A 25,373-nucleotide genomic window follows, 5' to 3' on the forward strand; every position below is an offset into this window, starting at 1 on the left:
CTAAGTTTGTAATATTATAATCAATCAAACACACATTTATGTGTGTGCGTGTTTTAAAATATATATGTTCACATTTTATTTTAATCCTTAGAGACAGGACGCGTGATCGTAACATCGTCTTAAAGTCCGAGTCCGGGTACTCCGAATATGTAGGCAGGCAATAAATAAATAGATAAACAAACAAACAAATAAATGAATGATTTAAAATATAAATTTGAAATGAATCACGCTCCGGCGAGGCAAACAAGATGCTTAAGACGTAATCACAGCCCGTCCAATCAAAAGGCTTGCTGCTCTTGCCATTTGGTCAAGTTTTAAGACATACAGACCGACTTTTCAAAATAATTAAATTTATGACAAATACAAACCACAGCCAGATTATACGAGACTTCAAATTAATATCCTAATCTAATTTAAAATTATACTTGATGAAAATTAAGGCATGACTTTACAAATGGAGCCAAATTCTTAAAATGAATATTGTAACTTGTTTAGTTGTGAAAGGACAGCAGTTTGATGTCTGTCGTTGCGGTGAATGGCGTGCGCACTGAGGGTCCTAGCTCCGCCGCACGGACTTCCCGGCTCTTAATAATCAAGCATAACATAATTTCTGCCTTTGTACTTGAAACGAAAATTTCGTTTCTTCGTGTGTTGTCTCCTGTATCTTGACGCACTTGTGGCTAACCGTGCTAATATTAACCATCCTCGTGAATATCGATTACATTGAACGCACCTTAAATCGAGCATGGGACTCGAGTGAGCGTCAGTGTTCCCCTTGAATGATATTTGTTGCAATGACGGGCTGTTGTGCTTTCAAAACACAAAAACTGCTCAAGCTGAGTCTTTCTATCAGTCCAGCGGCATCAGGTAAGAATTGTGATGGTGAATCGCCCCCTCTACAATAGCGAATTGTAGGACCACGTCATCAGGATTGGTATAGACTTACTACTCATTCATTAAAACATGACATAGTGTACACATTAAAAACTATTGCTTGAATAATTGGACCAGTTGTCAGTAGTGGCCGGTGAGTATAGTAAGTATGTAATAATATTAAAAAAATGCTGTGTATGAAATCACTTTTTATCCACTGTCAAAACTGGGCAAAGTAGAGTCTGTATTACTTTTATGTCGAAGTATTTTAAAGCTTTATGCATAACACAAATACAAAATATGCTAGTGAGATGCATGTATGATAGTTGTCCACTTGAGGTTAACATCCTTACATTCTCCTCCGTAGTATCTGTATCTTCGAATGTGTGAGGTTTTAAAAGGTGAGGCTTGAGAGTGGCGTGGACATCAGCGAAGGAGAGTGCAGACTTGAGCGGCTTGTCACGAGCTAACCCGTTACCCAGTTTGCGTGGTGAGGGACTCAGTGTCAGTTGTGAAAAATCCACGATACAATTAACAGCCAAAAGCTAGCTCGCAGATGTCTATTGCGATGGGTTCTGGAATATAGCCTCGCGATAAACGAGGGACAAGTGAAGTTTAGTGATAAGGGAGTTAGGAATTAGCAAATGTGATAAAAAGTTTGTTTGTTGTCAGTGTGCTGGCGAGTGGCGGCCACCAGACTTTGGAGCTCCTCATCGTCCTCTTCGGGGGAGGATGCGAGCGGATCCTCAATGCTGCGACACCTGACGTCCAAAATCACAGCCACTGGGCCCATTTCTGTGGCCGAATACATGAGGGAGGCACTCACCAATCCCGTCATGGTGCGTCTGCGACTTGCTCATTTTCATCCCAACCATGAAAAGCGTGGCGCCTCATACTTTGTTTATCTTGCAACTTCAGGGATATTATGTGAAGAAGAACATGCTGGGAGCCGATGGGGACTTCATCACATCACCAGAGATTAGTCAGATCTTCGGAGAGGTTTTTGTCTTTACTGTCTCTCCACAAAAATTCATGAAATTGCTGCAAGATGCCGCTCGTCCTGGCCCTTGTTTAGATCTGTAGCCACATCGCTTCGGTATGGTCTGCCTTGTGCTCTAGTTCATCAGTGGCTTTAAAACATTTTTTTACATGCATTCACTATTCACGCCATGAATTGCCTCATCTTTTGTCTTGGCTCTGTCACACATTTTCGACTTCTTAGTGCCACACACTCAGTTTATAGCAAACACTGTTGGGAGTGTCAGGTACCAAAATTTTGTACAACGTCCGACATTCTTTTCCTCTGCATCGTAATCCAGGTGACCAGCCAAGATTCACTCCCTGATTTTTTAATTTTCAACTCAACAGCAGTGATGATCTCAAATGCAAAGCGGGATGGCGGCAAAGTACTACCGTATTGGCCCGAATATAAGAGGGTGTTTTTTGCATTGAAATAAGTCGTCTTATATTCGGGGTCGAGACATTATACCCATTCACGACGCTAGATGGTGCCAGATATCAATGAAGCGAATGCTGAACTTGACTCCCCAGGCCAAAGTGAACCCCTGCCACGAAGAATAAAAATATAAAATAGCGGGAAGAAGTAAAAGAGAAGAAAATAATAGAATAAATAACAGAAAATGGAGAAACGTAGTGACAATCTAGAGAAAAGTGGGTCGAAGACCCAGCTGCCAGGTTAACCGGCAGCTGATGAGAAGTCATGATGTAATTTACATTTCAAAAACCAGAAGCCATTCATTTACGAATGTGATTACACTTTAGATTTGAATGAGGAAAAATTACAATATATTTGAGAGAAAAAGCATGTTATTATTAGTTTCAGATGTACTGTACCGTAATCATTTTCTGTCTAAAAATTAATTTGGTGTTCAAACTTCACTCTTGAAAAAGCGGGGATCGTCTTATAATCAGGACCGTCTTATATTCAGGCCTGTATGGAACTTTTCCATGACACAGGGTGACATCCTTGCCACCAAGATGACACAAGATGAGCCGAGTTTGCTTTTTCGATAAAACACACTTACTTCTGGACTTGCTGTTTGTGCAGCTGCTGGGAGTGTGGGTAGTCAGCGAGTGGATGGCAGCGGGTCGGCCCAAACAGCTCCAGCTGGTGGAGCTCGGACCCGGAAAAGGATCTTTGACCAGTGACATTCTCAGAGTACGACGGCACCGCCACACCTTCCTTTTGTCTTTCCGCCGATAAAAAAAATAATTACCGCGTTTACTCCGCTTCCTCTCGCAGGTGTTTGCTCAGCTCCAGCCTGTGCTGAGTTCGGCTTCTGTGTCACTGCACCTGGTGGAGGTGAGTCCGGTTCTGAGTCGTCTGCAGGCGCAGAATCTGGTCGGGACCAGCGACAGTGTTGAAGTCGAGCGGGAGAATGAGCCCGTTTACAGGCAAGGCCGAACCGCCGCTGGCCTGCCGGTGTCCTGGTACCGTCGCTTGGAAGACGTTCCACCTGGTAAGCCCAAAATACAAAAATACTGAATTTTGAGAACAGCGACTCCAGCTATATTAAGGTACCGTAGCATGAGGCTGATTTTTGGGATTGTTGTGGAAAACTATGACACAATAAATACATGTTACTGTTAAAATGACAATTAATCAAAAGTGAGTATTGGCTACATTGATTTCAGCTCACTGCTGTCAAGAGAAAATAAACTAACGTGAAGCCTTATTTTCTCATGCAGGTTTCAGCATCTTTCTGGCTCATGAATTCTTTGACGCACTACCTATACACAAGTTCCAGGTACCAACAAGATTTCTTGCGTTTGACACAAAACAACTTAACTGGCAGAAACCTTTCGTCTCCCGTGTGGAAAATCTTAGCGAAGAATAATCTTGGTTAACTGCGTTGCGAATCCCTCAACACGCTGGACAGCAGCCATTGGAACATTCCCTGTACTCTTCTTCAGTTTAAAAAAAAAAGTATTTTTAATGAATTTAATTTATGCATATGTTAATATGAATTACTATTTACATACACTATGTTAATGAATTGGGGGGCCCGGTAGTCCAGTGGTTAGCACGTCGGCTTCACAGTGCAGAGGTACCGGGTTCGATTCCAGCTCCGGCCTCCCTGTGTGGAGTTTGCATGTTCTCCCCGGGCCTGCGTGGGTTTTCTCCGGGTGCTCCGGTTTCCTCCCACATTCCAAAAACATGCATGGCAGGCTGATTGGACGCTCTAAATTGTCCCTAGGTGTGAATGTGAGCGTGGATAGTTGTTCGTCTCTGTGTGCCCTGCGATTGGCTGGCAACTGATTCAGGGTGTCCCCCGCCTACTGCCCGAAGATGGCTGGGATAGGCTCCAGCACCCCCGCGACCCTGGTGAGGATTAAGCGGTTCGGCAAATGGATGGATGGATGTTAATGAATTAGTTAACACGCAGATCCTAAGTTTTCTTGTTTTTCATTTTTCTTTGGTGCCAGCGGACGAAGCGAGGCTGGCGTGAGGTGATGGTGGATGTGGACCCCGACCGGCCGGGCCGGCTGAGGTTTGTGGTGGCTCCTTCTCCCACCCTGGCGTCCACCACACTGGTGCAGGTCAGTGTTTGACGCACGGGGGGGGGGGTCAGGTGACCCAGCGTGGAATGTTTGTGATATCACAAAAGCAAAGTTAAGCTCAAGGGCCACGTTTGTTTTGTTTTGTGTGGTTAAAACGTTTGTGTGTGTGTGTGTGTGTGTTTGCGTACATGCAGTCTGACGAAAGTCGAGACCACGTGGAGGTTTGCGCCGAGGGTGGCGTCATCATCCAGCAGCTGGCGCGACGGGTGGCCCAGAACGGCGGGGCGGCGCTGATCGCAGACTATGGCCACGATGGCACCAAGACGGACACCTTCCGGGTAGAACCACGTTGTCGCCACGCCGATCTCGAATTGGGCGCCATGTGTGATGTCATTCCGTCCATTTCCATCAGGGTTTCAAAGGTCACCATCTCCATGACGTCCTGGCATCTCCCGGCTGTGCCGACCTCACGGCGGACGTGGATTTCGGCTACGTGCGGCGCATGGCGGGAACGGGTGTGGCCTGCTTGGGACCGGTGGCTCAGAGGACTTTCCTGAAGAACATGGGCATCGACGTACGCATGCAGGTATGTGCGCCTCTGACCCGACCACTAGAAGAATGACAAGTCACGCATGCTGTTCGTAGCACAAGTGTGAGATAAAAACAATTAGAATTTTATAGTGTCAGTAGTGTTACGTCCTGAGGCACCAGAGTTTTGTCCCAAAAAAAGATTAAGTTTTAACACGTTAATGCACCCACATAATATGCTGTCCACTGTAGTAACCACTGTCCCTGAAAGGTTTAATATTACTTTTTCAAAAGCTTGCAGCGCGTCAACCTCACAACGCTGAGGATCCTGGATCTGGATTTCCTGTGTGGAGTTTGCATGTTCTCCCCAGGCCTGCGTGGGTTTTCTCTGGGTCCTCCAGTTTCCGAGCACATTCGAAAAACATGCATGGCAGGGTGATTGAACACTACAAATTGTCCGTGGGTTTTCTCCGGGTACTCCGGTTTCCTCGCACATTCGAAAAACATGCATGGCAGGGTGATTGAACACTCTAAATTGTCCGTGGGTTTTCTCCGGGTACTCCGGTTTCCTCGCACATTCGAAAAACATGCATGGCAGGGTGATTGAATACTCTAAATTGTCCGTGGATTTTCTCCGGGTACTCCGGTTTTCTCGCACATTCAAAAAACATGCATGGCAGGGTGATTGAACACTCTAAATTGTCCGTGGGTTTTCTCCGGGTACTCCGGTTTCCTCGCACATTCGAAAAACATGCATGGCAGGGTGATTGAACACTCTAAATTGTACGTCGGTTTTCTCCGGGTACTCCGGATTCCTCGCACATTCCAAAAACATGCATGGCAGAGTGATTGAACACTCAAAATTGTCCCTAGGTGTAAGTGTGAGCGCGGATGGTCGTTCGTCTCCATGTGCCCTGTGATTGGCTGGCAACCGGTTCAGGATGTCCCTTGTGAGGATAAAGCGGATCGGAAAATGGATGGATGGATGAAAAGCTTTTAGCTAGAAAATGATTGGAGATAAAGCCACACTACAAATGCTGTTTTGTGCAAATTTGCCAATTGATGAAATCGGAGCATATAGATTTCAACTAGTGGATGGATTTGACTCTCTAGTAACATGCAGTTGTTCTAATAGTGCAGCCCAGAGGATCTGGAGCAATGTCAGAGCGCAGTGAAAAGAGCATCTGAAATGTCTTCAAGTGAGAAAAGTGCAGATGTGAAGATGTACCCGCTAGTAGGAAATGGAATAAATGCTCCAGCGACTTTTCTCATGCGTGATGACGTTCCGTTTTTCTTACCCAGGTGTTGCTGAGGAACAGCAACCAGTCGGACAAGGAGCAACTGCTACGTAGCTACGAGACGCTGACGGACGGCGCAAAGATGGGCGAGCGCTTCCTGTTCTTCGGCCTGCTGCACCCCAGCCGGCTGGCCCGGCCCAAGATGGCCACCGGGCTCAAACTGGAGAAGAAGGCGCCGGCGCAGCCGCCTATTGCCGGCTTCACCGAGATCCGCTTCGCCTGACCCAACCCGAACCGGAACACATTCAAATAAGAAGCCGAAAAATAATAGAGTGATGCGTTACCTGAGCGCATCAGTCCGTTTTTCTTCATTAGGAGGAGAGGTGGCTATTCCAGGACTGGTCGCTACTCAAACATATAGACAAACAATGGACTGGTTGCTAATCAATGAACACTGCTGTGTTTTTTTCTTCTTTTTAATTCCCAAATGGTATTTAGGGCTGCGCATGGCAAGTATGTTGCATCTGAGTTTGGATTCTGGGGGGGCTCCTTGCAAAAACGTCTCCCCGGATTGCAAATGTTTGAGAAGCCCGTCTTGGGGGCTAGGAGTCCTGCTGATCCTCCTGGTCCTGACGATCCAGTGAGGGTGTGGTTGCGCGTTGCCGCCTTCTGTTGCCACCCAAATCTTCCCAGTGTGCGTCGTCGCTCTGGTGGGTGATGTAACGCTCGCCGTGTCGCGTCTCCAAGTCGCGAAGGTCCTTCCAGGTGTCGAAGTCCTAGAGGACCGGATGCTAGTCTGACTCGATCCGGATAGCGCAAGCCTGTTTTTTTTTCTTTCTTTTTTTCCTTTAAGCTTGTGGCTTACCTGCAGCCACGGGTGACTGAGGGACTTGTCCACACTGTAGCGCTTTCTCAACTTCACCTGCAGCAGGTTGTTGATCAGGTCCGTCGCTATGGAGTCAAGACCAGCGGCATCTGATTCAAAAGCTGAACTGACATTTTTTGGACACTCATGTGCATGACTGAGCAAACTTTTCTGCTCCAAGAGCCACATTAGATTTTTTTTTTTTAAGTGACCGATCAACCCTCTCTCATCAAATGAAATTTTGTATGAAAAACAATTTATTTTAGGAGTAAACAATGATTCATTCTCTTTTTATTTTGAATGACTATAATTATGATTAGTCAACCAATCATTCAATAAAATATATATTTAAATGTATGCGTACATTTAATTACTTTCTCTTATTTTTCAACACCCATAAATAAATAAATAAAGTACGGAAGGTATTTTGCCCGCTATTGATGTACACTCACATACAATTCTTAAAATTACGGAAAGTAAAAAATAATTAATTAATTAATTCATTCAAATAATAATTCATATCAGTTATTTTTATTAATTTTATTTACTTTAAAAATTGCTCCATCTAAATTGAGTAAAAAAAAAATATATATATATATATATATATAGATGCATTTTTGTGATATCTCATAAACTCATTCAGTACCAGCCAATTCTAGAGCAAGTCTGAAAAGACGTTTAAAAACGTCTTTGGGAGTGAATGAGTTAAATAGGCTAATGGAGTTATTGTAAATAATACAAGAAACGAAAAAGTCTCATTCAGATGTTTGCCATTATTTCAGACTCGGTGAATTATATTTAGCTAATTTTAAAAAAAAAAACTGGGGAGTCGGCATTGGGACAAGAGGGTAGTGGTGTTGGTGGGGCACATATATACCGCTGCTGGACTAATGTGTGTTAATGTTCGTTTCTTGTCACAAGTTGTCTCACAACCACCCCGAATCACCTACGATGGGCTAAAACGGGGCGGCTTTGGCCGCATTGTGTAAACGTAGCCTTAGCCGCACATTTGTGAGCACCAGATAAGTGTCCGGATGGCCTACCGTCCTCTGAGATCTCCTTCCAGGGACTAGGCGGGTACATGAAGGCGGCGTTCTGGATCTGGTCGTTGATGTCCTCATCCTCATTGAAAGGGAAGGTTCCGCTCAGGCTGACGTAGATGATGACGCCCACCGACCACATGTCCAGGGAGCGGTTGTAACCTTTGTTGCAAAGAACCTCCGGCGCCAGGTAGGCCGGCGTGCCAACCACGGAACGCCGGAAGGACTTTTCCCCGATCATGCGAGCGAAGCCAAAGTCGCACAGCTTCACCTGAAAAAGAGGTCGAAGAGAAGGACAGAGGCCGTTCATGTCGAGCGGTACGCGTTTGTTGTTGTCGTGTTTGCACCTGAGGCAAAGGTTCCGCTGATGCCAGGAGGACGTTTTCGGGCTTCAGGTCGCAGTGGACGATGTTTTTAAAGTGCAGATGTCTGAGGGCCACCAGGATCTACGCACAACAGAAATAACAACAAGCAAAAACAATTATTTAGCTTCAGGAACAGGGGAGGTTCATGGCTGGTGATGCACTAATCCAAATAGACAATGTTTCGAATAGGAAGTCCTTGAATTGAAAGCAGCGCTTTTAACGAATTTGCCTCGGAGCGGATCGGGAAAGCGTGCCGTCTGTTTTGCTGCACTACCGAGTTGTGTGAGACTAATTGAGTAATTCTCCCAACAACATGAACTCCAAGAGGAGATGAAGAAGAAGAAATTATTAACACGATTCTGTCATTTCACATGTTGTTTTCACATTAAACCACAAGAGGGCGCTGCCGGCCTGTGTTGATAAATCGACGATGAGTCTGACGTAAGCGACGTAGAAGAAGAAGCGGCGCATCGTCTACCTCCCGAGTTGGGGGAGTTGTTTAAAAGTGACACCGAGGATGAAGATTTCATTGGATTTAGTGATTTGGAGTGAAACTGATAGTTTGGTAAACTTGTTCGCATGTTCTTTATGCTAGAGTTATCTGAATAACTCTTAATATGTTACGTCGTTACTGACATTACCAGGCATGTCAGTCATGTAACGTTAGTCTACCGTACACTTATTCAGCCTGTTGTTCTCTATTTTATTTTTTATTTTAAATTGCCTTTCAAGATGACGTGTATGTTTTTAGTGTTGGATTTTATCAAATAAATTTCCCCCAAAAATGCCATTTATACTCCAGTGCGACTGATATGTTTTTTCATTCTTAATTATGCATTTTTTGGCTGGTGCGATGTATAATCAGGAGCGACGTTTAATCTGAAAAATACGGTACTTGTGGCGCTTACCTGCGTCACCAAGAACTTGGTGAGACGCTCGGGTAGGCGACTCTTCTCGCTGGACAAGATCATCTCTAACATGTCACCGTGGAGCTTCTCCATGACTACGAATACCTTCTCGGGTGTCTCGAACATGCAGTCCAGGTTTACGATGCCGGGGTGTTGCAGGTTCTAGAGAGAGAGAAAGAGGTAGGAAGAGAGGGAGGGTGGAGGGGGGAGAGAGATAACATGTCTTGCCTTCCGTTAATCTTTTTTATGCAGTGCTTCAGATTAACGTACATGCAGTAAAATATTTTTGTTTTTTTTCCATCCATCCATCCATCCATCCATCATCTACCGCTTATCCGGGGCCGGGTCGCGGGGGCAACAGCTTTAGCAGGGAAGCCCAGACTTCCCTCTCCCTAGCTACTTCTTCCAGCTCTCCCCGGGGGATCCCGAGGCGTTCCCAGGCCAGCTGGGTGACGTAGTCTCTCCAGCGTGTCCTGGGTCTTCCTCGGGGTCTCCTCCCGGTGGGACATGCCCGGAACACCTCACCAGGGAGGCGCTCAGGAGGCATCCGAATCAGATGCCCAAGCCACCTCATCTGGCTCCTCTCGATGTGGAGGAGAAGCGGCTCGACTCTGAGCCCCTCCCGGATGACCGAGCTCCTCACCTTATCTCTAAGGGAGAGCCCGGACACCCTGCGGAGAAAACTCATTTCGGCCGCTTGTATCCGGGATCTCGTTCTTTCGGCCACGACCCATAGCTCGGTTGGGACGTAGATCGACCGGTAAATTGAGAGCTTCGCCCTTTGGCTCAGCTCCTTCTTCACCACGACAGACCGATACAACGTCCGCATCACAGCAGACGCTGCACCGATCCGCCTGTCGATCTCTCGCTCCCTCCTGCCCTCACTCGTGAACAAGACCCCAAGATACTTGAACTCCTCCACTTGGGGTAAGATCTCTTCCCCGACCCGGAGGGGGCACTCCACCCTTTTCCGACTGAGGACCATGGTTTCAGATTTGGAGGTGCTGATTTTCATCCCAACCGCTTCACACTCGGCTGCGAAACGCTCCAGTGAGAGTTGTAGAGCCCCGTTTGAAGGAGCCAACAGCACCACATCATCTGCAAAAAGCAGGGATGTAATACTGAGGCCCCCAAAACGGACTCCCTCAACGCTTCGGCTGCGCCTAGAAATTCTGTCCATAAAGGTTATGAACAGAATCGGCGTTTTTTTTGTGTGTGCAAATGTATGAAAACTGGGAGAAAAATGCTGATCAAGAATTTCATCAAAAATCCAAAACTGCATAAAACGATAAGATAAAATAAAAATGGAGGTGCCACTGTAAGTTGTTTTTGGTGCTTATCCTCTACCAAACATCCTAAACATCGAAGGAGTAAACGTTTATAATCATCACATGAAAAACGAGACACTCTTGGGCGAATGCGCACAACAAAATATTTGCCAAAGAGGGGCACCAAATCGCCGAATGTATTATTCCAATGTTTTCATGACAGTTTAAAGCAGTCCGTGTATATGCCGTGGATATCAATTGGCCAATTGGCCACACATGGCAGAAGCGTGGACGTTCGGGGGTCCGTCTCGATATGCCAGTGGGCCCTGATACCTGCAAGATGGCCACCTCGTTGCGCAGCTGGCTTTCCTGCTTGGTGGGAAATCTCATCTTGTCGATAATCTTGATGGCCACGTCGCGACCGCTCTTTCTGTGTTGGCCTGAGTAAGACGACAACGACCGAAGCTCCACATCAAAATGTCTCAACATCATCATCAAAATCCAATTGGAAGAACATGCATTGTATGTGAAAGCTTCCAAAAATTAACAGTAAAAAAAATTCACTTCTTAACCCGTGCACCCTGTAACCTGGTAACATGATAAGCTGTCCACTGTAGCGGAAAGGGTGAAAGACATTGTTTATTTCACTGACTAAAAATTGTCGTCGCAAATATTTGTTTTCAGATGAAAACGAAACATAAACTGAAATACAAGTCACTCATTGATACGATGACTAAATTAATAAAAGACGAACGAAAAACCACAGCGACGAAATATAATTAGATGAAGGAAACGCCGATCGGAAAAAAAAAAGAACCATACTGGACAAAGAACCAATCAGAGGCCGACTGGAGCGGTGAACGAAAGCCAGTCACCACTTTCAATCCCGCTCTGGGGAAGAATGGAGATGAGAAAGATTTGATTTAAGAAAAGTTACAGTGTTCAATCAGCCTGCCACGCATGTCTTTGGAATGTGGGAGGAAACCGGAGTACCCGGAGAAAACCCACACAGGCCCGGGGAGAACATGCAAACTCCATACAGGGAGGCCGGAGCTGGAATTGAACCCGGTACATCTGCACTGTGAGGTCAACGCACTAACCACTGGACCACCGGGCCACCTACTGGACATGTTCTCCCAGGTAAGTAATGCTGCCATTACTAATGTTGTGAGAATGTTCCGTCTCATTAGCACAAAGTGCTTTCCTTAAAATGTAAAGTAAACACGTTCGCCTTCTGTGGTTGCGTTCCCAGCATTGTTGTGGCAAGGACTGCACACTGCACTTAATTTTGATGAATGAACAGTGGGTGTTCTACTTTTCTGTATAAAAGTTTTTAATGTATGCTGGAGGAAAACATAGACTATTCAGTCTTAATTTATTTCGACTAAAATTGGACTGAAACTAAAATGCAATCAGATGACTAAATTAGGACCAAAATTTTCATTCATTTTTGTCTAACGACTTCAACTAAAATGAAATACAAATTTCCTGTCGAGTGGTTCTTTAACACACCGCAAGGGGGCGTCTGCATCCCACAAGTGTACACTTGTGAGACTCATTGCGAGTTACTCCGTGATGAGCTTACCTCCATACACGATGCCAAACTGTCCTGACCCGAGAACGTCGTCGGAGAAGATTTGATAGACAGAGCTGATATCCTGGATGAGGAAGAGAAGGAAAATCATAATCAAGGGGAAGATCATTTTCCGATGTCATGAACGCGTGGACTCACCACGTTTTCTTGGATCTGCGAGTTGCAAACTGATATGCTGCTGGTCAGCTCCTCTGTGGACACACCACAACATCACTTTTTGGTTTTTAGCTAAGTAAAACCCATCGCCTCTTCCCGTTTACCAAAATAAAGGCAGCGCAGTTCCGGCCCGCCAGTGAATTTCCATGAGAGTGCCGCTATTGATTCAGAAAGGCTGCTTCTCTGTGCCGTTATTGCTTACATTTGGGTCAAATGTTACATACGCAACTTTTATTTCGTCACTCGTGAGGAACACTTCCTGATCCTGGAGTGAGAGCTTCCAGTCATTTGAGGTCGGTCTGACAGAAGAAAAAAAAACGTGTGTTGCGTAACGTGCATTAGCATAATGATGTCTGCAATGTGATTGCAAAGGGGTGGGGGTGGGGGGGGGGGTGCGCACTAACCAGGTAAAAGCGTCTAAAAGGAGTTCAAGCTTTCTGTTAATTCCCCACAAAAAGCGAGCCGGATGAGGCGTAAAATCCCCTGAAATCCTTTCAATCACAATCACTTGAGTGTGACTGACTGTTGTGGTCTCGCGGCGGCTGTCAAGGGCTCACAGGCAACGTCAGGCAACAGATGCGATTCTGCTTCCTGGTGCATCATCAATGCAAGTGCTGCTATCAAAAGCACCAATCCGCGGCAAGAGCAGTGAAGACTCCAGAGTGCATGAATGACCACCCACGTTCTAAGCGTAATGTTGTAAGATGAGTGTTGTGAAAGTGTTGTGGGATCAATGTTGGTGGAATAGTTATGGTTTTAACTCGTAATACAGTGGTACCTCAATTTCTCTTCATACTAAATTTTCAAGTTACGAAAGGCCTCAACAGGAAAATATTGCCTCGTTATGCACAACTCTCATTTATTGTGCAATAATCTAATTGTAACATCTATTTGTCACATATTTTGATGCATTTTTATGCTTTGGAAAACATTTATGTCTGAATTGTGGGGGGTCTTGGAACTGATTAGGGCATTTACATGGAAAACCCGTCTCCACTTACAACATTTTGTAGTTAAATTTCTTCCAGAAGCAATTCATTTCGTAAGTAGAGGTACAGTGAAACTCCTCTACAACAAAACCTACATGGCCAAAATGCCCCCTAGTGCGAAAAAATCTTCATGCATTAACACCATTCCCACTTTCCTGCGCCCCAAACAATGAAAAAAAACTCTGTTGTGTAATACGTAATCGTTTTCTCTCCTCTTGCCTCGCAGCGAGATTCACTACAACGAAGTCTAATCCAACAGCGACCTCTACTGCTTCGTTTGGAAACGGAAACAGCAACCACCACACTGGTTTACACATGCGAAGTAGTCAAGGAAGTATTTGTTGTTAGTTTCAGACGCAACAAGAACGTTGCATTGCTAAAATTGCTACAAAACAGCAAAGACAAGCAAAGACTCAGGCGCCGACAGCTATGGCAGCCTCGGTCACACGCTCCCTAGTATTATCCCTGTTTTTGTCATTTTCGTTTGTTTTTGGCGACCCTGAGCGGCTTACTTACACGAGGGAAAAGTTGCTGCACATTGGGGAATCTACGCTCGGTCTTTTTTCACCAGCACACGAAAATCCACAAGGTTTTTCGGAGCTAATCGCGAGCGGAGCGGCTGCGCTGTACGGAGCATGGAAACGCCGCCGCAGGAGGGGGAAGCGAGCCGGCGTGCTCGTCAAGCTCCGGCAGCGTGGATTTCGAACCCCGCTCCCATCGATCCATCTTGCTAATCTACGATCTCTGCCAAACAAGATGGATGAACTTCTTCTCCTCACAAAGACCAACAATCATTTGCACGTTCTGCTGCGCTCTGCTTCACTGAAACCTGGCTCAGTGACCGCCATCCAGATCCCGCGCTATATCTACCCGGCTTCCGCCTTCTCCGAGCCGACCGCGACACGGAGCTATCAGTGAAATCGAAAGGTGGTGGGATTTGCTTCTATATCAACGAAGAATGGTGCACTGATGTCACGAAGCTCGACGCACACTGCAGCCCGGACCTGGAGTCGCTGTCTTTAAACTGCAAGCCATTCTACTCGCCACGTGAGTTCACCTCCTTTTTACTAGTCGGTGTTTACATTGCGCCACAAGCTAACGCTAACACGGCGATACAAACGCTAGCCGAACAAGTAAACAAACTCGAACTAAAATACCCAGAGTCACCCCTGATCATTTTGGGCGATTTTAATAGAGCACATCTTAACCGTGAACTTCCCAGATATAAGCAGCACATCGACTGTTTCACCAGGGAAGGCAACATTGTAGATCACTGCTACACAACAATCAAAAATGCATACCGATCGGTCGCCCGTGCAGCATTGGGTCTTTCTGACCACAATTTAATCCACTTAATACCTACATACAGACAGAAACTCAAATGTGTTAAACCGGTTGGTAAGACTGTGAAAAAATGGACAGATGAAGCAAAGCTAGCTCTACAAGAATGCTTAGACTGCACTGATTGGGGCGTCTTTGAAACTTCAACGGGCACACTGGATGAATACACAGACACTGTAACATCATACATCAGTTTCTGTGAGGACATGTGTGTACCAACGAAGTCCTTCCGCTCTTTCAACAATAACAAGCCATGGTTTACTCCCAAACTCAGGCAACTCAGGAAAGAGAAAGAGGCCGCATTTAGAAGTGGAGATCGGGCGCTGTACAAACATGCCCGAAACCAATTGACAAAGGAAATTAACATCGCAAAGAGAAGCTATGCAGAGAGGCTGAAAAACAGTTCTCTGCTAACGACTCTGCATCTGTATGGAATGGCCTGAAAGCAATCACTAACTATAGAATGCCATCCCCCCAAACAGTGAACAATAAGGGTCTTGCTAATGAACTAAACATGTTTTTCTGCCGATTTGAAAAGGACACCCCCATTTCCCACTCACACCCACCTCTACCAGAAACCACTCTACCTACCCCCCCACCCTCTTTTTCTCCACTACAGATCCACGAACAGGACGTGAGACGGCTCTTCAAGCAGCAAAAGATCAAGAAAGCTCCAGGGCCCGACAAAGTGTCCCCCGCCTGCCTGAAAGTCTGCGCTGACCAGCTGGCTCCGGTCTTCACACAGATCTTCAACAGATCCCTGGAGCTGTGTGAGGTCCCATCCTGCTTCAAACAGTCTACCATCATCCCAGTTCCCAAGAAATCGGCAACATCGGAACTGAACGACTATAGGCCTGTCGCCCTGACGTCTGTGGTCATGAAGTCCTTTGAACGCCTTGTGCTGAACCACCTAAAGAGCGTCACTGGACCCCTGCTGGACCCTCTCCAGTTTGCCTACCGGGCAAACAGGTCTGTGGAAGACGCAGTCAACATAGGTCTGCACTACATCCTCCAGCACCTCGACAGCACAGGGACCTACGCAAGGATTCTGTTTGTGGATTTCAGCTCTGTGTTCAACACCATCATCCCGGAACTCCTCACCCCCAAACTACTCCACCTCGGTGTGTCCCCTGCGATCTGCCAGTGGATCCTCAGCTTCCTGACGGGACGGACACAACAGGTGAGACTGGGAGCAACAACATCATCAATACGCACTACCAGCACTGGAGCCCCACAGGGATGTGTCCTCTCGCCACTGCTCTTCTCTCTCTACACAAACGATTGCACCTCAACAGATCCAGCTGTCAAACTCATAAAGTTCGCAGATGACACCACGGTCATCGGTCTCATCAAAGACGGCGATGAGTCTGCGTACCGCCAACAAGTGGAGCAGCTGGAGCTCTGGTGCGGCCGACACAACCTCGGGCTGAACACGCTCAAGACTGTAGAGATGATCGTGGACTTCAGGAAACATTCTTCTCCTCAGTTGCCCCTCACACTATCCAACTGCCCTGTGTCAACCGTCGATACCTTCAAGTTCCTGGGAATCACAGTCTCCCAGGACATGAAGTGGGAAGTCAACACCATCTCCATCCTGAAAAGGGCCCGGCAGCGGATGTACTTCCTGAGGCTGCTGAGGAAGCATGGCCTGCCACAGGAGGTGCTACGACAGATCTACACGGCAGTCATCGAATCAATCTTGTGTTCTTCCATCACGGTTTGGTTTGGGGCCGCCACAAAAAAGGACAAAATCCGACTTCAACGGACAGTTAGGACGGCAGAAAAAATCGTTGGCACCGCCCTACCCACTCTTGAGGACTTGCACACTGCAAGAATCAAGACAAGGGCACGGAAAATCCTCCTGGATCCCCCGCACCCTGCCCACCACCTTTTTCAGCCACTCCCCTCAGGCAGACGCTACAGATCCATGCGCACCAAATCCAGTAGACACTTAAACAGCTTCTTCCCTCTAGTCATTAACTCTTTAAACAGTCACTGACATAGTCACTCTTCTTGCACCACAAAATGGTACTACAAAACTACTGGTATACTCTAAAATGGTTCAATGATTTTGTTGTATACGATGATACTAGTGCAGTGTGTCATACCGGAGACAAATTCCTTGTGTGTTCTACATACTTGGCCAATAAAGATGATTCTGATTCTGATTCTGATTCTGAGCTCTGACGCTGGAAGTGAGAGTAAACATGATCAAAATGAAAGACGGAGGAAACAAAATAAAAGACATTATCCAAGAATTGATGTAAGTGAAAGTGAATGCTGATCGTAAATTTCGCAATTTCTTTCACTTTTTTCTTTCTACACTGACTATATAAAGTGTCAAATAAGTGTATGCTCATACTTATGCACTATTGGAATACAAATAAATACGTTTGAGATCAAATTTGCTATGGTGAAAAGCCCCCGATTGTGAAAAATTTCTTGCTGCAAACATCATTTCGTTGTAGAGGAGTTTCACTGTACCACTGTAAGATCAATTATAAATTATTTTTTTGTCGCATTACAAATTTTGACACAACCACCATATATTTTTGGCATTGATGACTCACTGTGGTCCTGACCATTTCCGGTGTTCAGGCTGGATTTGGGGGTGAGGGGCATCAAGGCCCGACGGATGGCCTTCTCCCAAGTGCGGCCCGTTTCCTGAGCTGCGCCGCGGTCGTCCTCGCCGACATAGTAGATGACTCCGGATGCGAGGACCAGGCGGAAGCAAGGAGGGCTACTGCCCACCGTCGGGCCGACAATTTCATCCGAAGCTTCCACGCGCAGGATCTCGGACAACGACAGCTCCTGAGGACATGCATCGGAACTGTTATGTCACTTTTTATCAATGGCTAAATCAAAGCCGAATCTAAAACTAGTCTCGGAATAGATCTTATCGAAATAGAAAGAACTTTAAATCTCATCTTGTCTAAATCTCCTGTCGAGGAATTCATCCCTTACTGTGATTTACTACCTCCTTTATTGTCGGCTCTGTTCCAACTCTTGAAAGCAAGAATGTGTGCGAAGGATTGGCCAACGGCCGAATCCCCTTTGCACTCTTCGAATGTAAATCTATTCACATTGAGTCGACATCGAGTCTAGTTGTATTTCTTAATCTAGCCTGAGGACAATCTACGATGAATACAGATAGAAGTCAGGTTTAAGAAATGATCTCAATCAAGGCTAAGTCCAAGTCTAGGTTTGGTGCAAACAAATCTTGTGTGTCTGTACCTTGTAGAACTTGGCTCCGCTGTGGTTCTGGAAGAGCGTAAGACTTTTGCAGTCCAGACACCAGAAATGACGTTTCCGCTGCACGGACACGTCGAGGTCAGTGTGGTACACAACAGTCCATTTACACGTATGTTTCTGTGTATGTGTGTACTGACCATGTTGTCATGACTACTGTAGTGCACCATCCAACCTTGTTTGACCACAGTGGAGCTTCTTCTCTTGGAATGTTTGATGGACTGAACAACTCGCATCAGAGGGATGTTGCTGCTCGTCAACGGACTGCACAAGCACGCACGCACAAAAACGCACACATTAGTAAACATTGGCTTCTCGCAATTCCTCATCTTTATGACGTAAATGCCAATCAAAACAGTTTAAAATGCCTCATTGTAATGAATTGTATGACCAGGACGCAATGCTGCTGCTCGCCTCTTAACTGGAACAAATAAGAGGGAGCACATAGTGTAACTCCCGTTCTGGCCCCAAAACTCACACAAATAGCCTTTTTTTTTAACAGCTCGAAACCGGGGACGTTCTTGCTGGACGTGCATGTCACCTGATAGCTTGCGTCGTCTCGTCAACCTTCTCGCTGTCCTTGCAGGATCCATCGTCGAAGATCTTGTGGTCCTCCAACGTGGTCTCTCGGTCCTGCTCGTCGGCGCTGTGTCCTCCGTCACTGCCGACCTCACTGATCTCCAGCTCAATGGTGGATTCGGCTTCCGGGGTAGGACTGCATGTCCCTTCTCAAGTGCAGGACACACGTAACAAGTTGCACGTGAAGTCACATGAACATGTCATACTTGATGTAACGACTTAACAAAGATGTGGACGCACCTCCATTGAAGTGGACTTCCCCCACGCAGTCTCGAGGAACTTTGTCCGCGCACCTCTTGTGACAGTTGAATTTACAATCTGAAACCGAGGCGCCACGTCAGAAGGTTTCAGAAACTTCAGGACAAGGTAACGATGCAGCGTGATGAGCCCAATGACCTTTGCACTGCAGGCCTTGCCTGAAGAGACCCTTGAGCAGATGCTTGCAGTGCTGACACACGGTGGGCCGCGCGTACGTGTGTACGGAGAACGTGTGCGGCAGTTTCACGCCGCCTGGGACCATCTTTGCCACCCAGGTGGGACAATCGCTAAGCATACGATTCCCGCCGTCCAGAAGGAGGCGCTGCTGCTCACACAGACGCAAAGAAGACAAAACTTCCCATATACGCCATTTGAAATGAAATCCTCTATTATTAACTTTTCCGGACATTATTTTTTATGATGACAAGAAATAATAATAATAATGCCCATTTTTTTGTAGCTGAAACACACAAATACAAAAAAGGAAACAAAAAGGACATTTGGATTAATCGAAAGTTTTCCACGCCAAGGAACAACCAGCTTCCGATTTGGACCAACTGGCCTCAACCCGCATGTGCCCCACTTTGGATAATCCACCTTCTTCTGACACACACACACGCACACACACGCGCACGCACGCACACACACAAACTACAATTAATGACCAATGTGCCAAGTGTGACCCACTAATGATGCATTGAGTGTGTGTGTGTGTGTCTGTGTTAGGGGGGTGGGTAGGACTCACTTTGTTGGCTGTGTGAAACAGGATGGAAAATCCATTGCTTTGCCTCCAGGCGCTGTCAGCGCACGTGTTTGTGTGTGTTTGAGAGATGTTTGGGGAACCTAGACTAGCTAATGTGTTACAAGCTAGCTAGTGTGACTACCTAGTGCAGGGGTCACCAAACTTTTTGAGAGTGAGAGCTACTTCATGTGTCCTGATTGTGTGAAGGGCTACCAAATTGATACGCGTCTGAAATAACATTTGTACAAATTACATTTAATAATATTAGAACATTAGCTAGCTAGATATATACTGTAGCTAGCTAGTTAGATAGCTAAATAGGTAGCTATAGAATCTATAATACGGCCCATGTTTGCATTTTTAAATCATAATTTCTACGAGCAAATCACAATCCTAGCACTGGCGGGCTACTGGTGTGGTCCTCACGGGCTACCTGGTGCTCGCGGGCACCACGTTGGAGACCCCTGACCTAGTGTGTTACAACACATGTCAAGGTAGATTATAACATGAAAATGTAACATTTGAAGTGAGCTATCAGATATTTGTTGGTTGTTGACGAGGGCTTGGAGAGCGCCCCAGTACCTCATCCTGCAGCGTGTTGCAAGTTTTGGGGAAGTCTACCGAAGGCGGGCGCGCAAGAGAAGGGGGAGTGCTGCTCAGGGAGACAGAGGCTCGCCTCCTCCTGACGCCGCTGCAGTTGTTTGGGATTTTCAACGCACAACGCTTGTGGAAGTTCAGACCACAACCTGCACAAGAGCACATGCACTCTTTTTGTCTCTGTGGGTTCAGACCTCATATGTCAGGAAAGCCAAACTAAGAGAGGAGAAGACAGTGAGCAGTAACATTTTAGCGTTGAGTATGACTCGAATGAATTAATTTGTTTATTTTTCTACTCTGTTTCTTCATGATCTATTTTAACTCTTATTTCTACAACAAATATGTTTAACTTAAGTGCAACTGTACATGTACAATAAAAACAACAAAGGCCCCAGCATTGACCCCTGTGGCTCACCACTCTTGAATTGGTACTGCTAAACCATTTGTACAATCATCTGTCGACTAATGAGATAAGGCTTTAAACATTTCAACTTTCAAGCTTAGTTCAACTTGAGGCAGGCGTGTTACCGTCACATTTGAGGCCTTGGCGAACGAGTCCCCAGAGCATCAGGCCGCAGTGATCGCAGAAAGCAGGCGCACGGTATGAGTGCACATACAGCACGTGGGGGCAGATCTGGAAGTCGTCGGACGAGGCGAGAGCTGCAATCAGAGAATACGACGTCACCAGTGGAAAGAACATCGCGTTTCAGACGATGAAGAGCGACGGCCGCCCACTGACCCGACACGACCAACTCCACCAGGTCGCCCTCGCGTATGTCCTCGGCGGCGGTGACTCGCTGCAGGATGTTTTCAGAGTTCATGTCATGGCGGAAGAGTAGGATCTTGTCGTGCATCCTCAAGAAACCGCATTCTGGGAACTGACGTGTAAGAAGAGAAACACGCAATGGTACCATCGACCACTCACACATACTGTGTGGACAAACTTATATTCGCACCTATGGGCAATTTATTCATCTTCAGTGAGGCTAACGTATTTACAACGAAGGAGGAAAAATGCACGCACAGACACACAGTTAAACTGACATTCCAAAGATGTGAAACATTAAAGGTCAGGTGTGAACTAAGCTAACCATCTTTTGAGTAATAGTTAGGGTTGAAATTATTTCAAGCATACTTTCGAAACTTTTTTTGAACAACCCACTCAGGTTCATAGTTTGACCAATAGCAACGCGCTTAACATCGAAAATGCTTTTTTTGTTCGGCAATCTCTGGCGAGTGACATCATTTACAGAATGCCGAGTAGCCAGTCAACCATTGTAATGCATTGTTGTTTGTCCTGTTTACTTCCCTTTGCCATTAGAGTTATATAAAATAGAGCACATAAATGGACCAGAAAATTGGAACGATACAGTTTTATTTGCGCAAAGAGAATGAATTTCACACTGGTGTTGATAATAATTCTTAGTTACAAGCATTCTTCTGATCCCGATGTGTTTCGGCTCCACTCCATTTACGGCCGTTCAGGCACACCATTGTCCACATCCTGAGCATCTGGCTCGTACATGTATGGTCCAACATGCATCTTGCCAACAATCTCCTCTTCCTCCAACTTTTCAAACGCCTGCAACCCCTCAGATAAGTTTGAAATGTCGCTTTCCGAATCGATTTCTGACTGGCTCTGTTCACTTTCCGTAGTGAGCCCCCGGGATTGTTGTCTTAGAGTGATGTCACACTTCCGGGTTTTGGCGCTTGTCAAAATCTCACTTCAGCAAAACGATTACTTGCTCAAATTTATGTTAATTTTATGTATTTTGTTACTTGTGACATAAATATATTTTGTTTGGGATTTTCTAAAATTACTTCACAGTTGAGCTTTGAGCTGATTTTTATTATTTTGCCCCGGGTTTGACCTCAGGAAGAAAGAAAAAAAAATACAACTGAATGCTGGCCACCATTTTACTTTGGGTGTCTTTTAATGGGCAAGCAACTGTTTAATGCACACTGAGTCGTTCTTTAATCTGCTATTAACTGAGGCGCGCGCACACATGGACACACCACACACTCTCACAAACAAACTGGTTGAAGTCACGAGAGGCCTCAGTCAGGGCTGCCCCATGACCTTTGTACCCCGAATGTTGGGATGAGATGGTGACATCTTTTGACCAGCGGGGGGCAGAACAAATGTTGCCCAATAAATTGCAGTGCACTCAGGAAATTATCATCAGACTTAAGAGAGCACTAATCCTTTAAAAAGCAAACACACACACACACACACACACACACACACACACACACACACACACACACACACACACACACACACACACACACACACACACACACACACACACACACACACACACACACACACACACACACACACGTACACACATTTCAACTGAAGAACATGCATTCTGGGTCGATGGCCATATGTATATTCTCAACTCGCAATCAACTCTTTTTATGCCTTGGTTTGAGGGCTATGCTAACATGCAAAGGTTAGCATGCTAATGCTCATGTCCAATATATATCGCCGACATAGAAAATAGATAACTTTGCAATTTAGAAATAATAATTTTCTGACAAATTCAATGAAACTGGATAACTTTGTGATATCTCATGTTTGGGCTGTTTTCAAAAGTGAAACGTGGACCTTGTGTGCTGGCGTTCATGCAAACACGACAAGTGATTTCCTGCTCAGATTCAACATCATTTACATCCAACACAAACTCACTTCCTGATTTGCTAGTTCAGACGCAAAGCAACTTTTGAGGCCGTGGTCATGATGGTAGCAAATGTTCTGCTGACAAGCATGCACCTATATGTCTCCTCTAGGGGGCGTCACGGGAAGACAGTCTGCCGCTGTAAATCTTGACGTCAGACGTTTAAGATCGAAGGTCAAGTGAGGGTTTAGTAATCAGAATATGGAAAGTGAAGCTGTTGTGTTGGGAAACATTTAACACAAGAATTTTAAAAATTTAAATGTTTGAGTCGACAACGTCACGTCAAATCAGTGCACCTGAGCAGCACTTGGCCTTGGTCGCCATGGCAACCAGCAAGCTTGACGAGTGTCCTTACACCGAGACGGCAACAAAGGGTGATGTTTGTTTCGTGTTTCACACACAACACAAACACACACAGAATGGGGAAGCGCAACAATCAATGTGTGGTTGATTGTGATGACCAAACAAGAAGTAGTTGATCTTACTTCACTTTTGCTACTGTTCTAAAAAATTGTTAATATCTGTATGAATGCATCTCACGTGACCTAGCTGAAGTAGCACAATTAAGTGTGTTGCCAAGTCCAAGGCAAGACCACGGTGACTTTTCATTTGTACCTTGTGATCGACGGCGGCGCAGACAAGCTCGGCGACGGCCGACAGCGTCATATAGTTGGCGTCCAGGGTCAAAGGCTCCCGGGTCAGTCCCATCTGGAGCAGGAAGGAGATGCCGTGCGCGGAGACGCTCGGGCGGCCGCCCGGCGGGACGGGTGATGGCGAGGTAGCCCGGGAAGAAGGTGACGGTGAGCTAGTTTCGGACGACATGGATGGCGACGAGTGGCGTCCCGCTTGCCCTCTTTGGCGTCCTCTAACTTCCTATTTCTCTGAGAGCATCATTTCCTGGCGCAAAGCAACAAGTTTTGGGTACTGCTCACAGTTTGGCACCATCTTGACATACAAATACATCAGGTCAGCAAGTCAAATTACAGCCTAAATCATCCAAAGTACATTTTCACATTCGTTTCACTGAAAATCAATTGTGGGTTCAACTTCAAACTGGTCAAATTGATATCTCTCAAAAATAAATTTCTTTCTTTTATAAATAAGCAATATGGTGACCACGGACAGAGGTGGGGGCGGTGACCTAGTGCCCTCTCGTGAATGGCTACCTCTGGTCCAAAGTAGAATTTGTTTTTTTAAATGTGTGGTTGGTGAGGTTCAATCCCTTCAGAACTATGGTGAAATCCGGATTAACGAAAAGACAACAGAAAGCCAATCATGATAAAACAAACAGCCCGTAGGACTTTTCTCTAATCTCCTCATTAAATTTAATGCGCAAAAATGCATCACTTTTTGCAAAAGTAATTAAAAAAAAATACTGACTAGAACAAATGAAAGTTTAACATATTTTAACGGAACATTTTAAAAACAAATACTGACTAGAACAAATGAAAGATTAACATATTTTAACGGAACAGTTCAAATGTGAACAGGTGGAGACATCAACCCTGCTAAGAAACACAATCTCCCCTCTTATTACGTTGTGAAGTGATCTAAATCAGAACTAGCAATACGGTTATTATAATTTATCATGAATAACTTGCTATGATTTTTAGATTGGTATTACTTAGTGATAATGCTAATTAGGTGTAATTAGTCATTAGGAGAAGTATGAATTGTAGATAATGTTTAGAAAGGACCGAGCATTCCTTTAAGAATGAATAATACCCATTTAATGTGTACCAACAATTTAAAATGACATTTTGTCGGAGTGCACACACAAATATGATCATATTTCTATTGACCAAATTTAATTCAAGATTCGAAATTGAGCACATCGCAATTAAAGTATGACAAAAGCCAACATTTTATAGAAGAAAAATCCAATTAGCAAAAACTGAAGCACAGGTGAGTGAAATCATCATCAAGACGATGACAAACGGATAAAAAGATGATTTTCCAAATGGGCTGCTTTCCATTCTTGTATAATTCTAATGTGAACGGAAATGCTCAGACGTGCTTCAAAGTTGATAAAAAGTCGGGGGCCGCCTGACAGCCCCCAAAACACTCCCGAGGGGCCTTAAACGCCTCACATGACATCATCACTAGTTGCGGCCCCAAAAGTGCACATTCGCAATTTGTGTCGTTGTGGAGTTTAAACGAGCAAAAGGAGAAATTAATTGCTCATCGAAATAAAAAAGACACAAATACCTCTCATCAGCACGACCACAAGAACGACAAAGAGAAGAAGATTCCTTAACTTGTCCCTCATCAAAGTGGCTGAACGTTATTTTGGGCGCCTGATTGTCTCCACAAGTGTCTTCGGTTGTACACGAGAACCCAAACCCGTTCCACTTTGCTCCTTGCGCGTGCCCAACGGTGTGTGCGCGCCCCTGACCAAGGCAAAACGGCAGAAATATGTCGTCCCACTCGGATGCACTTTCCGAGGATCAAAACATTACGTCATATATTTATATTATTTTTTTCAGCAGACCGTGTGTACATTTTATTTATTTTTAATAACTTGGAGACTTTTATTACCATTTCTCGATCACAACACATCGTTGATCAAATTTTCCA

The 25,373-nt window shown here is 45.5% G+C and overlaps 2 protein-coding genes across 4 annotated transcripts; one reads left to right on the forward strand and one right to left on the reverse strand.

Moving 5' to 3' along the window:
- Positions 1–509: 509 nt before the first annotated feature.
- Positions 510–7,374, forward strand: ndufaf7 (NADH:ubiquinone oxidoreductase complex assembly factor 7). Its single transcript, XM_052052271.1, has 10 exons — positions 510–867; positions 1,546–1,712; positions 1,792–1,872; positions 2,942–3,052; positions 3,137–3,353; positions 3,583–3,641; positions 4,321–4,434; positions 4,590–4,733; positions 4,808–4,981; positions 6,226–7,374. Exons 1-10 carry the CDS (start codon positions 780–782, stop codon positions 6,442–6,444), a joined length of 1,374 nt encoding a protein of 457 aa, XP_051908231.1. The 5' UTR covers positions 510–779; the 3' UTR covers positions 6,445–7,374.
- Positions 6,764–25,309, reverse strand: LOC127591954 (serine/threonine-protein kinase D3-like). Of its 3 annotated transcripts, none has more exons than XM_052052269.1 (19): positions 25,005–25,309; positions 23,412–23,741; positions 20,852–20,990; positions 20,641–20,772; positions 20,098–20,261; positions 18,912–19,098; positions 18,756–18,833; positions 18,478–18,664; positions 18,077–18,200; positions 17,922–17,999; positions 17,270–17,498; positions 12,340–12,392; positions 12,193–12,265; positions 10,941–11,047; positions 9,340–9,501; positions 8,414–8,512; positions 8,070–8,337; positions 7,027–7,112; positions 6,764–6,937 (listed from the first exon to the last, which is right to left on the reverse strand). In XM_052052269.1, the coding sequence occupies exons 2-19, from the start codon at positions 23,616–23,618 to the stop codon at positions 6,764–6,766; spliced, it is 2,547 nt and encodes an 848-aa protein (XP_051908229.1). In that variant the 5' UTR covers positions 23,619–23,741; positions 25,005–25,309. The 3 variants fall into 3 exon arrangements, with proteins under 3 accessions (XP_051908229.1, XP_051908227.1, XP_051908228.1); XM_052052267.1 differs by having other exon boundaries at positions 17,258–17,498; XM_052052268.1 differs by having other exon boundaries at positions 17,258–17,498; positions 18,478–18,661; positions 25,005–25,308.
- Positions 25,310–25,373: the final 64 nt, after the last annotated feature.

Source organism: Hippocampus zosterae, chromosome 19 (genome assembly GCF_025434085.1).
Source record: "Hippocampus zosterae strain Florida chromosome 19, ASM2543408v3, whole genome shotgun sequence".
NCBI classification, from domain to species: Eukaryota; Metazoa; Chordata; class Actinopteri; order Syngnathiformes; family Syngnathidae; genus Hippocampus; species Hippocampus zosterae.

Coding starts and splice junctions, on each gene's coding strand:
- ndufaf7 (XM_052052271.1), top strand. CDS start 780: ATGATATTTGTTGCAATGACGGGCTGTTGTGCTTTCAAAACACAAAAA. Junction 3,053..3,136: donor TGACCAGTGACATTCTCAGA/GTACGACGGCAC, acceptor TTCCTCTCGCAG/GTGTTTGCTCAGCTCCAGCC. Junction 3,354..3,582: donor CTTGGAAGACGTTCCACCTG/GTAAGCCCAAAA, acceptor TTTCTCATGCAG/GTTTCAGCATCTTTCTGGCT.
- LOC127591954 (XM_052052267.1), bottom strand. CDS start 23,618: ATGTCGTCCGAAACTAGCTCACCGTCACCTTCTTCCCGGGCTACCTCG. Junction 18,000..18,076: donor ACAGTAGTCATGACAACATG/GTCAGTACACAC, acceptor GTGTCCGTGCAG/CGGAAACGTCATTTCTGGTG. Junction 17,499..17,921: donor GCGGAGCCAAGTTCTACAAG/GTACAGACACAC, acceptor GCATGTCCTCAG/GAGCTGTCGTTGTCCGAGAT.